The 16230-nt window shown below is 34.3% G+C and overlaps 2 protein-coding genes across 3 annotated transcripts; one reads left to right on the top strand and one right to left on the bottom strand.

Moving 5' to 3' along the window:
• Positions 1-894: 894 nt before the first annotated feature.
• styx (serine/threonine/tyrosine interacting protein) lies at positions 895-9839 on the top strand. Its single transcript, XM_079853709.1, has 11 exons — positions 895-1138; positions 2009-2041; positions 2305-2358; positions 2447-2544; positions 2653-2713; positions 2811-2847; positions 2974-3013; positions 3154-3204; positions 3762-3834; positions 3946-4039; positions 9318-9839. Exons 1-11 carry the CDS (start codon positions 1079-1081, stop codon positions 9389-9391), a joined length of 675 nt encoding a protein of 224 aa, XP_079709835.1. The 5' UTR covers positions 895-1078; the 3' UTR covers positions 9392-9839.
• Positions 9840-10646: 807 nt separating this feature from the next.
• Positions 10647-14279, bottom strand: gnpnat1 (glucosamine-phosphate N-acetyltransferase 1). 2 transcript variants are annotated; one of them, XM_079853708.1, is made up of 6 exons: positions 14124-14279; positions 12030-12193; positions 11884-11946; positions 11352-11479; positions 11203-11264; positions 10647-11076 (listed from the first exon to the last, which is right to left on the bottom strand). In XM_079853708.1, the coding sequence occupies exons 1-6, from the start codon at positions 14129-14131 to the stop codon at positions 10929-10931; spliced, it is 573 nt and encodes a 190-aa protein (XP_079709834.1). In that variant the 5' UTR covers positions 14132-14279; the 3' UTR covers positions 10647-10928. The 2 variants fall into 2 exon arrangements, with proteins under 2 accessions (XP_079709834.1, XP_079709833.1); XM_079853707.1 differs by having other exon boundaries at positions 13986-14256.
• Between the last annotated feature and the right edge of the window lie 1951 nt (positions 14280-16230).

Below are 16230 nucleotides of genomic sequence, written 5' to 3'. Positions count from 1 at the left end.
TCACTTTTGTAATCTTCTTTCTTGTAAATATTGTGTTATTATAATAAAATAATAAATATTGTATTGTTTAATGTATAATGTTGAATGATTAATAAACAGATATCAATATTCTGCAAAACAGTTAGATCTGTGTTCGCTTAAAGAAATACCAGTACTTGAAATTTTGCAACTGATTAAATCGTTAACTGGTTAAATTATGCAAACAGAAAAATAATAGCAATGATAATTTTATGCATAATGTGTAAAGTGTATGAACAATAAAAAGGCATTATATCAACACTATAAAAAACCTAGGCCTACTTGCAATTCTACAACTTAAGACAGTCAGACCATCTGTCAATTTTGAGATTTGGGGCTTTTTGGATTTTCCTAAAGTGTTTTTTCAGACTAGAGGAAAGAAAACATCCAAAATACACTTTTAAGACCATCTCACCTTTGACTAATATGTCAACAAAAAAGAAAAAGAAAAAAAGAAACAATAATTTTGAACCTGGCTTTATTCAATGTTCAGATTTTTGTTCTAGAAATGTATGCAAATGAGTGCATATTTAATTAGATTTCTCATTTGCATATTGAAACATTTCCGAAAACTTGTGGCTAATACAGTACAAAAAGTATTGGGGAAGTACAGTGATATATATATATATGTCTTGCCTTAAATTGGTTATATTGTGCAAACATAAAATAGCCTAATAATACATGTCATAGTATAACCAACAATACATATAGCCTAATTGTATATTCAACGGCCGATAGAAAAAGAAATGGCAAAATCAAATAAAAAATAATTAAATTAAATTTGTTATCCTGTTGTTATACTATGAAATGTATTATTAGGCTATTTTATGTTTATATATTATATTTTTGATGTCAACAGATTAACATTTTATTCACGACACCGCCCCTTTGCGACGTATGGTCCTCGCGTGTCACGTGACCGCCGTCGGTGGAAGCAGCATGGCGTGTGTGAGCGCGGAGCTCCTCCAAAAACTCTACTTTATTTGCACTTAGTTCGTCTTTATATTCAATCCATCAAAGGCGACGTGCACGTATTGAAAGCTGGAATAACACTCGCAGCATGGACGAAGGGAATAAACTCCAGTTCCCGTCCCTACCCGCCGCCAAAGAAGAGCAGCTGGTATGTTATGAACGTTAGCGCAGTGCTAACAACTGCTGGCTCACAGTCACTTTTCAATATGTCTGTTTTAATGCATTGCCTGTCTGACTAGTACGTGTCAGTGCATGAAAAAATACAGAGGTATGTGCTGACATTTTAATGGATAATATAGCTCTTTAACTAACTCTTTGCAGTGAGCGGTTAGCATGTACATTCAGTGGCAGTGTACAAGAATAACAACAACTCAGAAATCAAAGTCATCTATACTGCAACATATCTCATTACAAATGACGACCTAGGTAGTATTTATTATGATACGCTGAATAATGTGTGAATAATCCGATAAATGAAATGTATTACCCTTTATTTATACGTTTAGACACTACCAATCACATTACTTGTCACTTACCTCCATTACGAGACTAATATATTGAGTAGCCTATAGTCAACTACAACAAAAAATAACCCATTTAATTGGCAATATACTATTTTTTTTTAAACTTTAATCTTAATAAAACGTACATTTCTAAATAATTAAAGTCTTCTGTGGAAGCATATTCTATGCAAACACAAAGACTTGGCCAATGCATTGCAAGTGTATGATCCCTATTGTATGCATACTTCAAGTGCCTTCTTGCTTCCATGCTTTATTTAGGTCTAACTTGAGCAATAAACCTGACAGAAACCGATTAAGTGAGAAAGTGTTAACATTGTTTAAAAATGTCTGTCAATCCGATTATTGGTAGTTAGATGATGATCATTTTTATTCCTGTATTGGGCTGCAGTTTGTGGTGCAGTGTTTATAGTTATACCTTTTCTGTTTTTTTTTTTGGTTACTGTGAGAATGCTTTTAATAACTAATGATCTGATTTTGCAATCCCGTTTCTGCAGGATTGGGCGTATCCAATGAGAAGAGAGATGCAGGTGATCATGAAAATAGACTTTGCACATGATTGTATATCATTATGTATGTTATGGCTTTTATACAGTACAGGATATTATTTTGTTAGTACAAACATCCAGTACTTTTGCATGTTTTTGTTTTTTGCTATCTTATGTGTCTTTACTGTCAGCACCTTCAATATATATTTTTTGTATATTTCAAAATATGCAGTTTCATATCTCATTCTCATCAAATGATCACTTTTTCCACTTTTACTAAAACTAAATCTGATGCACTGATTTAGGAAATCCTCCCAGGCTTGTTTCTTGGGCCCTATTCAGCTGCTATGAAGAGTAAGGTACTGTAGAGATGATCTGTTCTCATGCATCATCATGATGAAAATAATCTGTGCCCGGTTTCCTGTAATAATTCATCCTCTCTTTCAGCTCTCAATGCTGGAGAAGCAGGGCATTACTCACGTCGTGTGTGTCAGACAAGACATTGAGGCCAACTTTATAAAGCCAAACTTTCCCCATAAATTTAGGTATTTCGATTTCTGGTAGTCCTTTGTTCTATGCACATATGCGAGTTGTACTCAATATAAAGGTCCACTATTTCTAACAGCTGATTTACTTTAATTCTTTGTTTCTAGGTACCTTGTTTTAGATATAGCAGATAACCCTGTGGAAAATATAATTAGATATTTCCCAATGGTAAGCTGTCCTTTATTTATATATTTTGTTATAAATGCTTTTTATTTGGTGTGTGATACTTTTGTCTAATTATGATTACCTGATTTTCTCTCTGTAGACTAAAGAATTTATTGATGGATGTTTAGAGACGGGGGGTAATGAATGTTTTTCCATATTAATCTTGTGTAGTAATGGCAGCATTGATACGAGTACAAACTTTATACTAAATATACATTCAATACTAGATTTTCTCATCCATCTTGCACATTTTTGTGTTGCAGGAAAGGTACTTGTTCATGGAAATGCAGGGATATCGAGAAGGTTCATGATCTTTTTTTATTATTTATGTTTATAAAAATAATTTCTTTTGACTGTCTCTTTTTGGATTTTTAAAAGAATCACTTTTAGGGATGTGGTTTGATTTGACTTAATACATCTAATTTATTTATTTATTTTTTCAGCGCTGCCTTAGTTATTGCCTACCTTATGGAGACATTTGGTGTAAAATACAGGTAATAGAATTTATTGGAGATACAGTTCACTCATTTCCAAAAATATTAATACGTGATAATACGAGTTTGACTTGAAGCCAATTGTGGATGCACCGATATGAAAATTTTGGCCAATACCGATAATTCTTCATATTTGAAAGCCGATAACTGATATATTGGCCGATAAATCTAAATCCAAATTTTATATAATTATTTCTGATTACAAAAACAAGTCTCACCATTAAATCCATATCCCAGCACACAATTATAATGATGCTCTCCTTATAATTTTATGTAGCCTATATGACAGACTTGCCCTGCACATGTTGCAATTAACTGTATTTTCCTTTTTGTAGTGATTTCAATCATATTTCAAGCAATTCAAAACCATCATGTTGAACAGTGTGCATCTGAAGTGCCTCAGCTGAAGGAAATAATCCATTATTTATCGGCTTAAATATATCGGCCACATTTTCTTATCGGGCCGATAACGTTAAAAATGTGAATTTATCGGCAGATACTGATATGGTGGCCAATATATCGTGCATCCCTAATTGTGTCATATATTATCTTTTCAGGGATGCCTTTAGTCATGTACAGGAGAGACGGTTTTGTATTAATCCCAATGTTGGCTTTGTTCATCAGCTACAGGTATGATTTTAAAGTAATCTCAGCATTAATAATTCATTCAACATTAAGTGCTATAGCTGTTTTATATACATACATGCATAATAAATGGATGTTCTTTCTGTTTTCATCAAGGAATATGAAGCAATATATCTTGCAAAGCTAACCATCAAGATGATGTCACCCATTCAGTTGGGCAGGTCTTTCTCCATCCAAGCTGGGATGCCAGGTAGGAGAACAATATTTTATGGCCCAGTGGTCATAGTCAGTTTGTAATAGTTGAATTATTTCTACTAGTAATGCATAGTAGAACGGTACCGTATCCAGTCCCTCTTGGATTTTTGCATTTCTGTGATCGCAGAATTGAATGCAAAATCAAGCAAACTCTTTTTTTTCTAAATTGCCACAGATCTCCCGCAGATTTTTGGCCTAGACACGTTGTGTGACGTCATCATAGTGCACATTCAGCCAAAGCCCACTACGAAGTAGGCTACATGTGTTAAACCGCTAAACTTCTTTTTGTGCCGTTGCTACGGCAATGCATCTGTCACTACCAGTCAGTCAACCACCGCAACCCTGCTCGCGCTGAAAGCATCCATTCTCTCTCTCTCTCTCATACACACACACACACACATGCTCTGAGTGACATTGTTCCATCAATCGGTTCAGTTTATCAACAGTGCTTGTATACTGCATAAAAGTGTCTCGCGTACTCTGTGACAACCCCAAAATGGACGAGGAGCAAGATGGAATGAGTGAAGGACACGCTGAATGAAAATGTAAATTCCCTCTCTGACAGTAGGTGAGCAGCAGTAATATAGCGGTTTCCAGAATACTTAAAGGGATAGTTCCCCCCAAAAAAGAAAATTAGCCCATGATTTACTCACCCTGATGCCATCCTAGGTGAATATGACATTCTTCTTTCAGACGAATACAATCAGAGTTATATTAAAAAATGTCCTGGCTCTTCTAAGCATTATAATGGGAGCCAGTGGGTATATTATTTTTGGAAATCCATCAAAGCGCATCCATCCATGATAAAAGTGCTCGAAACGGCTCTGGGGGGGGGGGGTTAATAAAGGCCATCTGAAGTGAAGCGATGCGTTTGTGTAAGAAAAATATCCATATTTAAAACTTTATCGAATAAAATAACTAGCTTCCGACAGACGGCCGTACGCAAGTCAACTTATACTAAAAGAGTAACTCTTGAACTTGACGCACAACGTAATGACGAACGCGGTTTCCCAGCCCTGTTTGTTTGAACCGCGAGAGGCGTCAAAGCTTACTCTACTCCTACATCCTACATCATACATGTGTCACGGGTTACTCTTTTGGCGTAAGTAGACTGTTTGGTGTTACATTTGAAATAAAATGTTGAAATTATATTTTTCATTTATTATCAGTGTTCTCCTTTTAGAAATGACAGAGCCCAATGGTTCTTGAGGTCAGAAAAGCAATTAACATGTTGAGACTGAAAAACTTTTAAAAAAAAATTTTGCTGTCATTTTACGCCGCAAAAATCAGGAAAAAGTCCCACGAAATCCTGGAGGGACTGCGTATCAGTCATTAGCTGATGCTTTTTTTTTTTAAATATCAATATTGGATTTTTATTTGTATATGCTCATTTAGATTACCTTTTCCATAATCTAACACTTAAACCTAATCCTTAAAAACACTAATACTGTTTGGCAATTTTCAAAATGAATATTCGTTTTTCATACTGTGCATTATAATGTTGCAATGCCTAAATTCATTAGTAGCATTTACAATGATTGATTTTTACTAAATATACCTTTAGTGCTTACTTTTTTAATGAAATAGTGCAGAATTTTCTATCTTGTTCTTTTATTGTGTATTGTCAATTTTTTTGCATTCTGACTCTGTTTTTGTTGTTGGCTTCATTTGATTAATGGTTGTTAGTAGTGACTCATTCGTTAGTCACTTCAGATGAAAACATTTGCTAAATAAAAATCTGTGGTGATGATACATTATATGGTCTATTGTACTATAAGACTTGAGATGTGCAATTTGTAGAGGTCTGAATCTTTAATTGCCTCGTGATTCAATTTGATTACGATTTAGAGGGTAGCTATTTGATTATAACATGATTCTTGATGCATCATAATGCATCTTTTACTCCAATTCTTTTATTATTAATAATCACAAAAAAGTTATTTTTATTTTATTCTTATTAAAAATAAGAACAAAGATGGAAATAAACAGTTGAACAAATACAATATAAGAAACAAATTAAATTAACAGTACTTTTTTCATTTTAGATGTATTTAACAGAAACATTCAAGAAATAAGAAATTGAATAATCAAACGTAACAAATAATCAATCTTTAGAAATTTTATTACAAATAACTAGATTGTTATTAAAGATACAAAAAGGATTCAGTCAAAAGCAAGTGATATACGCAACTTTTTACATATATTACTAAAAAAAAATATTACTGGTACTTGCAATAAAACAGTACATTTACAGTACAAAATTACATTTTCACCTGAGATTTGGAGCCAAATTATAGGGGGGAGAAAATGACTTAAGAAAGATGGCATCATTTTATTTTTACGCAGAGATTAGTAGGTCTGTTAGTTAAATCTGTTTATTTTAGCAATCTTTTTTGCATTATATGCCAACAGTGAAAGTTCAAAAATGGGAAAAAGCATTTCTAGTTTTTTTTTGCCCCAAGTTTGTATGCCTGTAACTCAAGAAGTATTAAAACATTAAAATATATATCTTAATATCCTTTTAGATTCTGGTTCTTAATAAACATTTATTTTGGGATCTTCATTTTAAAGGCCCTATATGGTACAATGCCAGAGATATGGAGATCTTAATGTGGCTCCATGAGTAAATTGGTCAATTGCACACATTTTCAGTGGCCAAAAACCAAATGTGGGTCACTTTGCGTACAGTTGATTTTTTTTTTTTTTTTAAAGCGGAATATCTGAACAACAAATAATGTTGAAACTAGAAATGTATCTCGTATTTTTGTAGAAATGTATCTCGTTTACCCTGTGGTGTAAATCAAGCTTTCAATGTTGTTTATAGGTCTATGTGGTGTTTTTAATATGCTTTAAGACAAACCGTGTGCAAATTCATAAGTCGACACCATTGCAGAGTATTTTCTCCTTAAAACTGCAGTGAACCAAAGACCGTCTCTAAAACGTGGTTTGAAATCGCTGGTGTTGTGACGTCACAAACTACCTTGTAACCAATCACGTCAATGGGTGGATCTCTGAGCTGGTGTGAGTGGAGGCGGGGCTAATTAGCATATTCATAGAACCGCATATACTAAATGAGGCAAGGGTGTAGTTACATTCAAGCTATTTTAAGTCATGACGGATTTTTTTTTTTCAAGAATTTTTTTAAATGTGTCTTTTTGGTGATCAAGGATGAGTTTTAAAGGATAAAATGACTGACTACAGGGGGACTTTAACACAACTGCATAGAATATACCTGTCTGAGTGCCATAAATATTGTTTTTTCAAAGTTTGCATGCATGTAACTCTAAAAGTATTAAAGAGATCTCAATATCCTTCTAGATTCTAATTCGTAATAAACTTTACTTTTGGTCTCTTCATATTTAAGGTCCTATAGAGCTGGTAAGTCCCGCCCATCCGTAAAACCCCACTGGACCTCTAGGTTGAAAAATCGTCAATGCAAGTGAATGGGAGAAAATAATTATTTTCTGGTCCCGTTTGAATTGTGCCATGAATGTGAACATATGTTGTCTGTGAATTTTTTTATATAATTTTTCATGTTACGAGTTTGACAGTATATGGTATGATTCTTCGGCTAGCAGTTGTGGAAAAGACATAACGAGAAAGACTACATGTCGCCTATGTGACGTCACCCCATAATGTTGACTTGCCCGTGGTTTTCGCCAACCTCAACGATTTTGTCCTCTCTCTGAAAGAAGGCGGTGAAGTGCACCAAAGACACAGCCATGTTTAGCGGGATCCGTGAGCTAGTGTCCGTGTGCGAGTGGTGGTGACGTTTCAAACGCGTTGAAAGCAGCGAAGAGTTGTAGTCCACAAAGTGCTCTCACACAAAGTCTAACCGTATCAAACTTCTACCCACTAAATTGTAGCATTCTTTACACGAAAAATTATATAAAAAATTCACAGACAACATATGTTCACATTCATGGCAAAATTCAAACGGGACCAGAAAATAATTATTTTCTCCCATTCACTTGCATTGACGGTTTTTCAACCTAGAGGTCCAGTGGGGTTAGCGGAAGGGGCGGGACTTACCAGCTCTATAGGGTTCAATCACATAGATATTGGGATCCCAATGTGACTGCATGTTCAAATTGTTGAATTTTACCCATTTTCAGCAGTCAAAAACCAAATGTGGGTAACTTTTCAAATAGCTGATACTTATTGTGATTAAAGAGGAAAGTCTGAAGAACAAATAATACTGAAACAAGAAATGCGTCTTATTTCCCTCTTAAGGAAAGAGTGTCAAAAATTAAAACTTTAAGTTTACATGTCTGTAGCTTAAAAAGTGTTAAAGACATCTTAATATAATTTTAGATTCTTATTCATTTGAAACTTTTCTTTTGGAATCTTAATTTTTAAGGCCCTATATGGTTCAATCCCAGAGATATTGGGATCGCTGCGTATTTTAACTCTTGGTAGCTTCAGAAGCTGTTTAAATTAACAATATTCTTTTCAGTATAATATTTTTTTTAAAAATCTTTTTTTGAGAGCAAGTTAATGTGCCTTACATTTTCAATGGATTTTTGGAACTCAGAGTGGTGTGTTGTATGCAATTGTTTTGATAGAGGGGAACAAGACACATTTCTAGTTTCAACATTACTTATTCTTCAGACATTCCCCTTTAAATGCAACAAGTATCAGCTGTTTGCAAAGTAAACTACATTTGGTCTTTGACCATTGAACTGTGAAAAATACAACAAATTCAACATGGAGCCGCATTGAGATCCCCATATCTATGGGATTGAACCATAAAGGATCTTAAAAATGAAGATTTTAAAAGAAAAGTTTAAGAACCAGAATCTAAAATCATATTGAGATATCTTTAATACTTTTTGAATGACAGGCACGCAAACTTTGAAAGAAGAATGTTTTTGGAACTCAGACAGGTATGTTCTATACAATTTGTGATTAGATAGATTGATGGTAGTTTTCTAGTTTCAACATTATTTGTTGTTAAGAAAAAAAAAATCAACTGTTTGCAAAGTGACCCACATTCGGTTTTTGACCACTGAAAATGTGTACAATTGACCAAGATTTAACCAATAGACCTACCAATCTCTGTGTAACAAAAAAATTATGATGCTGCCATCTTTCTAAAAATATTAACAAAATCAAAAAATTGAGCCAGTTGATTTGACACAGAATGACCCAATTATATTCCACAGCTCTATTAAATTGTACATATTAGTAATATATGAAACTACATTATTCTTAAATGCATTTGTTCACACTGTGACTGTGGCTGATTTCTTTTTTTTTTTTTTTTTCTACAGGAAGCCTAAAGCGAACACTAGAAGAGGATGAAGATTTTGGGAGTATGCAAGTTACAGCAGCACAAAATGGATAGGCTTTACTAAAAAAGTGCTTTACCACAGTGGACTTTTTTCTTTTTACATTTTTATTGGGATTAAAAATGTAAATATTTGTACAGAGGTTGGGAGGGAGAGACTGCTCCTCGTGACCCTTGGAGCTGGAGCTGGGGATGGTTTGATATTTTTTTTTCTTTTTCCTTTTTGAGCTGTATGCACTGAAATTTTTTGCAGTTTTATAGTATTTAAAGCATTTTGCATTTGCAGCGGGACAGTATTGCAATAATGCACTTTTGATACTTGAATTACTGTTATGTTTATGGACAGATTTGGGTTGGGGTGAGGGGGTATCAGAGGAATGCGACTCACTGCCATAGAAGTGAAATGGTAGGATGAATCAGTCGTCATGTAAGGAATGAATAAGGAAATACGTTTTGCCATAGAATTAACATCCCACTGCTCAATAAAAGATGGCTACTTACACCATGTGTTTTCAATGTTATCATTCCCTGGTGGAAAGATATGTGACTGCTTATGATAGAAATGTTGGGTGTGGATAGATTTCAAATGATAATCCAACTTCATTGAAATACAATATGAACTTCATATTTTATTGTTTCTAACCCTTCACCCACTTGTCATTCAATGGTTTTACATCAATTATAAAATGTAACGGTTATAAAAGGAAATATAACATCACTGCTACTTATTTAGTTGTTGACTGACAGATGACAAAGTATTTAGATGCCCTTTATTTGTCGGCTTTTAGTGCAAGTACAAAAATAAAGGCATAGCGTACAAAGATGTGCTTTCATTACATCAGGATATATTTCAAAATAATTTATTTTCCTTCAACTAGGTTTGACACAACTAATGATTCAGCATCACCAGTGGCTAAGATGAGCCAAAACTGAGAAAATGCATGAGCATAATAAATAAATGTAAACCATTTTTTTATATTAATGATCTCTACATTGAAGATGAGTACCTGCAAGAGAAACTGAAATAAGATAAAATAGATACCGGACTCGCTCCTTGCATGAAAACTTTGATTTGAGTTTTGGTTTTTTTTTTTTTTAAGCATAAAGCACAAACCACAGCATTAACATGAAGTAAAAGAGGGAAATATGCCTTAAACAGTTTTGTAAATTGTTTGAAACAGTTTCTGGAATTAAAAATGCTTTCCCTCTAACAAAAAAAAAAAAAAACATGTATAGAAATCTTTACATTAGAAAATATTCAAGTACATAAGCCCTTCTCCTTTAAAACAAAACAGAACACAGTGTAAACCACATAGTCCGTATATGATCAGATCTGATTTCTACAGCTTTCTCTGCAAGTGCTGGATGTTGACTTTTAGAAAGAACGTTCATGAATATGCTCTTGTCTTGTAGTGAATTCAAAATGCTTCTTTCACAATATTTTGTTATCGTTACTCGTCACCAAATGATCAAGTTTATTTTTTGCTGGCTAAAAGTGAAAACTTGGAGGTAGTCTGATCTAAGATTCTCAGAGAATAGAAGAGATCAAGAGTTCTAAAGCAAACATTCTGTGATGTTCGAGATTCTTTTGGATTCAGTCAAAGAACCGGCACTGCATGTAAGCCTCATCTGAAGAGGAGTAGCCAAACTTTTTATAAAATTCCACATTTTTCGGCGCACACTCCAGTGTTACTTTGTAGCACTGCAATTTTTTGCTGAGGAGAGTCAATGTTGATACCAACCTACAAAACAAACAAAATACGATATTCAAACATTCACTTTTGATACAGATGCGTTGAAAGAAAATACAGTATTCCTTAATCATGCACAATTATTGTTGTAAAAGTGTTTTTAAAACCCAAACTCACAGTTTTCCCAGCTGTTTTCCTCTGCACACATCACTCACAACCACTTCTTCCACACGCCCCCTCTGCCAGGACAAAAAAAACTAAATTATATTACGTGTTCTATGAATATATGCACTCTGAAAATACAGATTTAAAATGTATTAAAGTACCTTTGCACAAGCGTGGATGAATTTGTGCTCTATGATAAGTGTTGCTGTGGCAACAATTTGTCCAAGATTCGTGTCTTCCACCACTATGACATAATAGTCTCCAGATTTCTTCATATGTTCAAAATTTGCTGAAATTTTTTTTAAAAAGTGAGTTTTTTTTATCGTTTATTTAAAAAAAAACATATAGACCTTATGTAGCCCCGCCCTCTTTTCAGGGCTGCGCTCGTTGTGTTCTGTCTTCCGGTTTGTATTCCTACAGTATGAAGGTAAGATCTTACGGATTTATGAATGAACCACTCATTTTAAAATCTTCCCGTTCTGCTGACATTTGGTATGATATCCTCTTCAAACATTACAATGCTCATGATAACTTTTGTTAACTCTACAATAAGTAAATGCATTTCACCAACTAATTACTCTTCGAAGTTCAAACACACACACACAAAAAAAAGATGGCTGCACGCTTGTTTCTCTGGCACATAAGGTCTATATGAAGAACTGTGAGATGTTTTGAGTTAGGAACTTGCAGAACCTTTGAACTGTTCTTCTGTGACATCCCCAGCCACCGTGAGCTGTGATAAGACCTTGTAGAAGCCTAAAAAAGGCATAAAGACAAACATATAACATGATTGTTTGCGCTAAAGTATTAAAAGTGAGTGGGCAGACCAGTATCAGTACCTCTGTCTAGGTCAGCAGTACAGAGAGGACGGAGGACCAGACCTTCTCCAGGCTGAGACGGAGAAATGGGAGGCGAGAAGGAGACGGTGTTGCTGCTCCAGTCCAGCTCTTGGAGTAGAGAAGGATCAAACAGGGGCGTCTCGTCCAGCAACATTCCAGACGCCCTATAATAAAATAACATGTTAGACAAATGTATCACGGATCAGGACACCCTGTCAATAAATGTGTTACTGGTAACATTTTATTTGGACTTTGACCATCCAAACATTTACAATTCAAAGTCAAACTTGTGTACAGCTGCAGGTGCCTGTGCATGAAATCATCAGACTTTTTGCAATAAAATACAAGACACGCTAGACTATTAGAGTTAACTATAACCATAAATAAATTTGTGTTACTTTTTAAATAACGTTCACTAAAATAGTCATTTAAATAAATCAATATCATAGTCAATAAAATAAGATTTGTTTCAGCTAGTTCCCAAAGGAAACAATTCTCATTATTTGAACTTGAACTAAAATAATTAAAATGAAACTATAAATAAATATAACCAAAACACTAAAAAAAAAAACTTTAAAATTAAAACGGAAAATATAAAAATAAACACTCATTAAAATCATTAATCAAAACTATGATAGTATCTCAATGATAATGAGATACCTTATCTTGATCTTTCTTTTAGAAGTGTGTTGTGTAAAGTATTTGAGTAAATATAATTAGTTACTGTACTTGAAGGCTTAGTTCACCTAAAAATGAAAATTCTGTCATCATTTACTCACCCTGAAGTTGTTCGAAACCTGTATGAGTTTCTTTCTTCTGCTGAACACAAAAGAAGATATTTTGAAGAGTGTTGGCCATCAAACAATGAATGGTAGCCATTGACTTACGGTACATAGTATGGACAAAAACAAAAAACTATGGAAGTCAATGGGGCCCATCAGCTGTCTGCTTACTGGCATTCTTCAAAATATCTTCTTTTGTGTTTAACAGAAGAAAGAAATTCATACAGGTTTGAAACAACAGAATTTTCATTTTTAGGTGAACTATCCCTTTAAAAAATCCAGACCAGGTGAGTAGCCTAAATGATGGCATAGTGAACTATACCTTTAACTGAAACTTGAGAGTCTGCAAGAGGCTGTTGTGTCGACCTTGATTTATTACAATATTGAGGTGTTCAGTTTTATTTCGATTTTAGAAAATAAACATGTGATTGCTCTCCTCACAAATCAACAGTTTCTTGTTTTTCACTGGCATGTCTCTTATTTGTTCAGTGTTAATCATCTTTAAGCCTACATTCATTTCGAGTACAATACTTAAGTACTGTTAAAATCAAACACTATAACCCCCGGTTTCACAGAGAAATCTTAAACCTAATCCCAGACTAAAATGCCTGTTTGAGCTGTTTTAACTGAAAGCAACTTGCCCTGATATCTTAAAATATGTCAGTACCATTGTTTTGTCTCAAGATGCACAAGAGTAATGTTTTTTTATTTTTTTTTAAGGCACGTTTATAAAAGCTATTTAAATGTCCTAATTAAACTAATGTCTAATCCTGGTTTAATCTAAGCCATGAAACCAGGCCAATAAGACTTTTTTTGGGAATTGGTCACATGTAACTTCATTTCATTTTGTCTGTAAGGTACCTGAACTTTTACTCAAGTATAGTTTTCAGGTACACTTTACACCTGTTACAAACCAAAAATCCAAAGTATGACATCTTGTACAACATCCTTAAGACTGTAGTCTAAGTTGTGTTCTCTGCATTTTCAAGAAAAGACAATATTTCAAGTAATGAACAATTTTTTTTTTTTTTTTATCTGGAAGCAGTTTATGGCAGCCCCTATGACAAAGGTCACAATTCAGTGTAGAATAGAAAGTACATAATACCACGTCCAGGAACTGATCAGATTTATTCCATATGTCTTTCATTTAAAAAAAAAAAAAAAAAAAACCTACTGTTTTCTGGGGACGAAATCATCCCACGTTCCCAATCTGTATCCCAAAATACCATCCATGTTCAATTAAATGATAAAAGAGCTCGCGATCAAACGGCTTTAGATTCGTGTATCTGAGCTCGATTTGTCATTTACTTACGGAGACATTCGGATATTGACAGCTTTTGCTTTTCTAAAATGTTTGAATGAATCCTGGCACCTCGATTCCAGTAACAGTGATCCTCAATGTTCCAGCATGACATACACTTCCTCCTGCGTTATTATTTTACACCACACGTATTCTAACGAGCCCCGCTTGTCACCCAATCACTGTTTGCTGTGGTTGGTCCGGTTGATAATCGACTTCTCAATTGTCCAATCGCAAACTTGCTGCAAGTACATCTGACCAATCATCGCAAATACTGATCAGATAAAGGGCGGGACCTGCGCGTCTCACCCCCTCCTCCCTCTGTCTGCGTGCGTGGAATATGACGTGGCGCGGGGTTGAACGAGGGCGCGGTGCAATGACGTTCATATCCGTCTAGGACTCTAGGGAAAGAAAAAGATGTTTAGCAGGATAAACGTGAAGTTTATAAACTGGTTCTGTGATCTTAGACGTGTTGAGTATGAAAACTGACACCTTCTGGTTCGACAAGACTGAAATGAATTGAAATGAAAAGGTGTCTGTCAATGTATTAACGTTAGTTACCCACCGTGTAACCCACGGTCGAACGAACACCTACAAATATTACTGTGGTAACGTTAAATAAGTTAAGCCAAAATACTTCACGGTTAATACATATCGACTCAGCGACAAACTGATAAGTTATATAATACATGCACTTTACTGTGTGATATTGGCTATAATATAATGACATTTTCAATGTATTTGTTACTTGTATACCGTAAATATTATTCCAGTCAGAATACAACAGCTAATTTTGAATGGCTGTCAGATGGAAAGAATCAGCACCAGTTACTGGAATTCATCTCTCTTCCTTCACGTATTGATTTTTTCAAGTGTCTAAACAAAAATAACTATTAATAATATTTTCAAATGTTTTTAAGCAGATATATTCTGTAGGATGTAACTACTGAAAGGACCAACAAGAAATTTGAGAAGGAAACACCTACCATTGATCGCAAATCCTTCCATGTGCCTTCACTATAAGGTATAATATCAAAACAGACCACAAAGCAGTCAATAATTCTAATTATTTGCCTCAATATTCCTTATGAAGGATATTTAAACATTTTAATACATATAAACCAACCATTCTGCTAGTTTCATTTCATTTCTCAATTCTAACAATGTCATATCGAACATTTTAAAATTATTTTTCAAAGAAATGAGCAAATAAGGCTTAATGGTGTGGCTTGTCAATAAGGTGCACACATTTAATGAAATAATGATGGTACATATAGACAAAGCACTTGTGACAACAGTGATTCCATAATGCGTCTCCAATTACTGCTTAAAAATGCTGCAGGCATACTTAATAAGCTCAATAACTTGCATGAAAAGGGAAGCCGAGAGACAGCAGGTATTGAATGAACCTTGCGGGAAATAGGGAGGCTGAGAGCACACAAAATGCCTGCAGAAAGCTGATATACTAGTTCACATGACTATACCATGGATCATTACATTGAGTGAGATACAAATCATTGAAATACAGTCTGTTTGTCTTTAATGCCTGTACATGGCCGAAAAAATGAGACCGCAAATATTGGCCTAACATATTTTAATGTACATGATTTATTAAAACAGAACAATGTAACATTGTCGCCCTATTTAATGTGTGTACATAAAATAATTTATGATTCTATATTTGTAAATCATATAGTTGTTTTGGTCACACCTTAGATTAGGGTACAATTCTCACTATTCACCAACTATTTAAGCTCATGCTCCACTCGTCACAATGGTGGTAATCCCCCAAAAACCAAAATACCAGAAACTTTTCTAAACTATAGCAAAACAAAACATTAAACATTACTAAATCTCCCACTTAACATTAATCTGGTACAATTTTAGCATTTACTCTCCCTTTTAAGTGTCATGGCAAAGCATGCTGGGGAATAGAGATCCCACCCCAGTTTCAGTAAAATTTAAGTTTGTCTAAGTTAAAAGAAACAAGTTCATAGAACTCAAAACAATTCAACGTAATTAAAATGTATAAGTTTTGTGAACTCAAAAGAAAAGAAAGTTCTAAATACTCATAAAAGTTAATTTGATTGAACTAATTTGTATAATTTAAGTTGGCCCT

The sequence above is a fragment of the Squalius cephalus genome (genome assembly GCF_949319135.1).
Source record: "Squalius cephalus genome assembly, chromosome: 20".
Taxonomy (NCBI): Eukaryota; Metazoa; Chordata; class Actinopteri; order Cypriniformes; family Leuciscidae; genus Squalius; species Squalius cephalus.
This window is presented reverse-complemented; position numbering and strand designations above follow the sequence as displayed.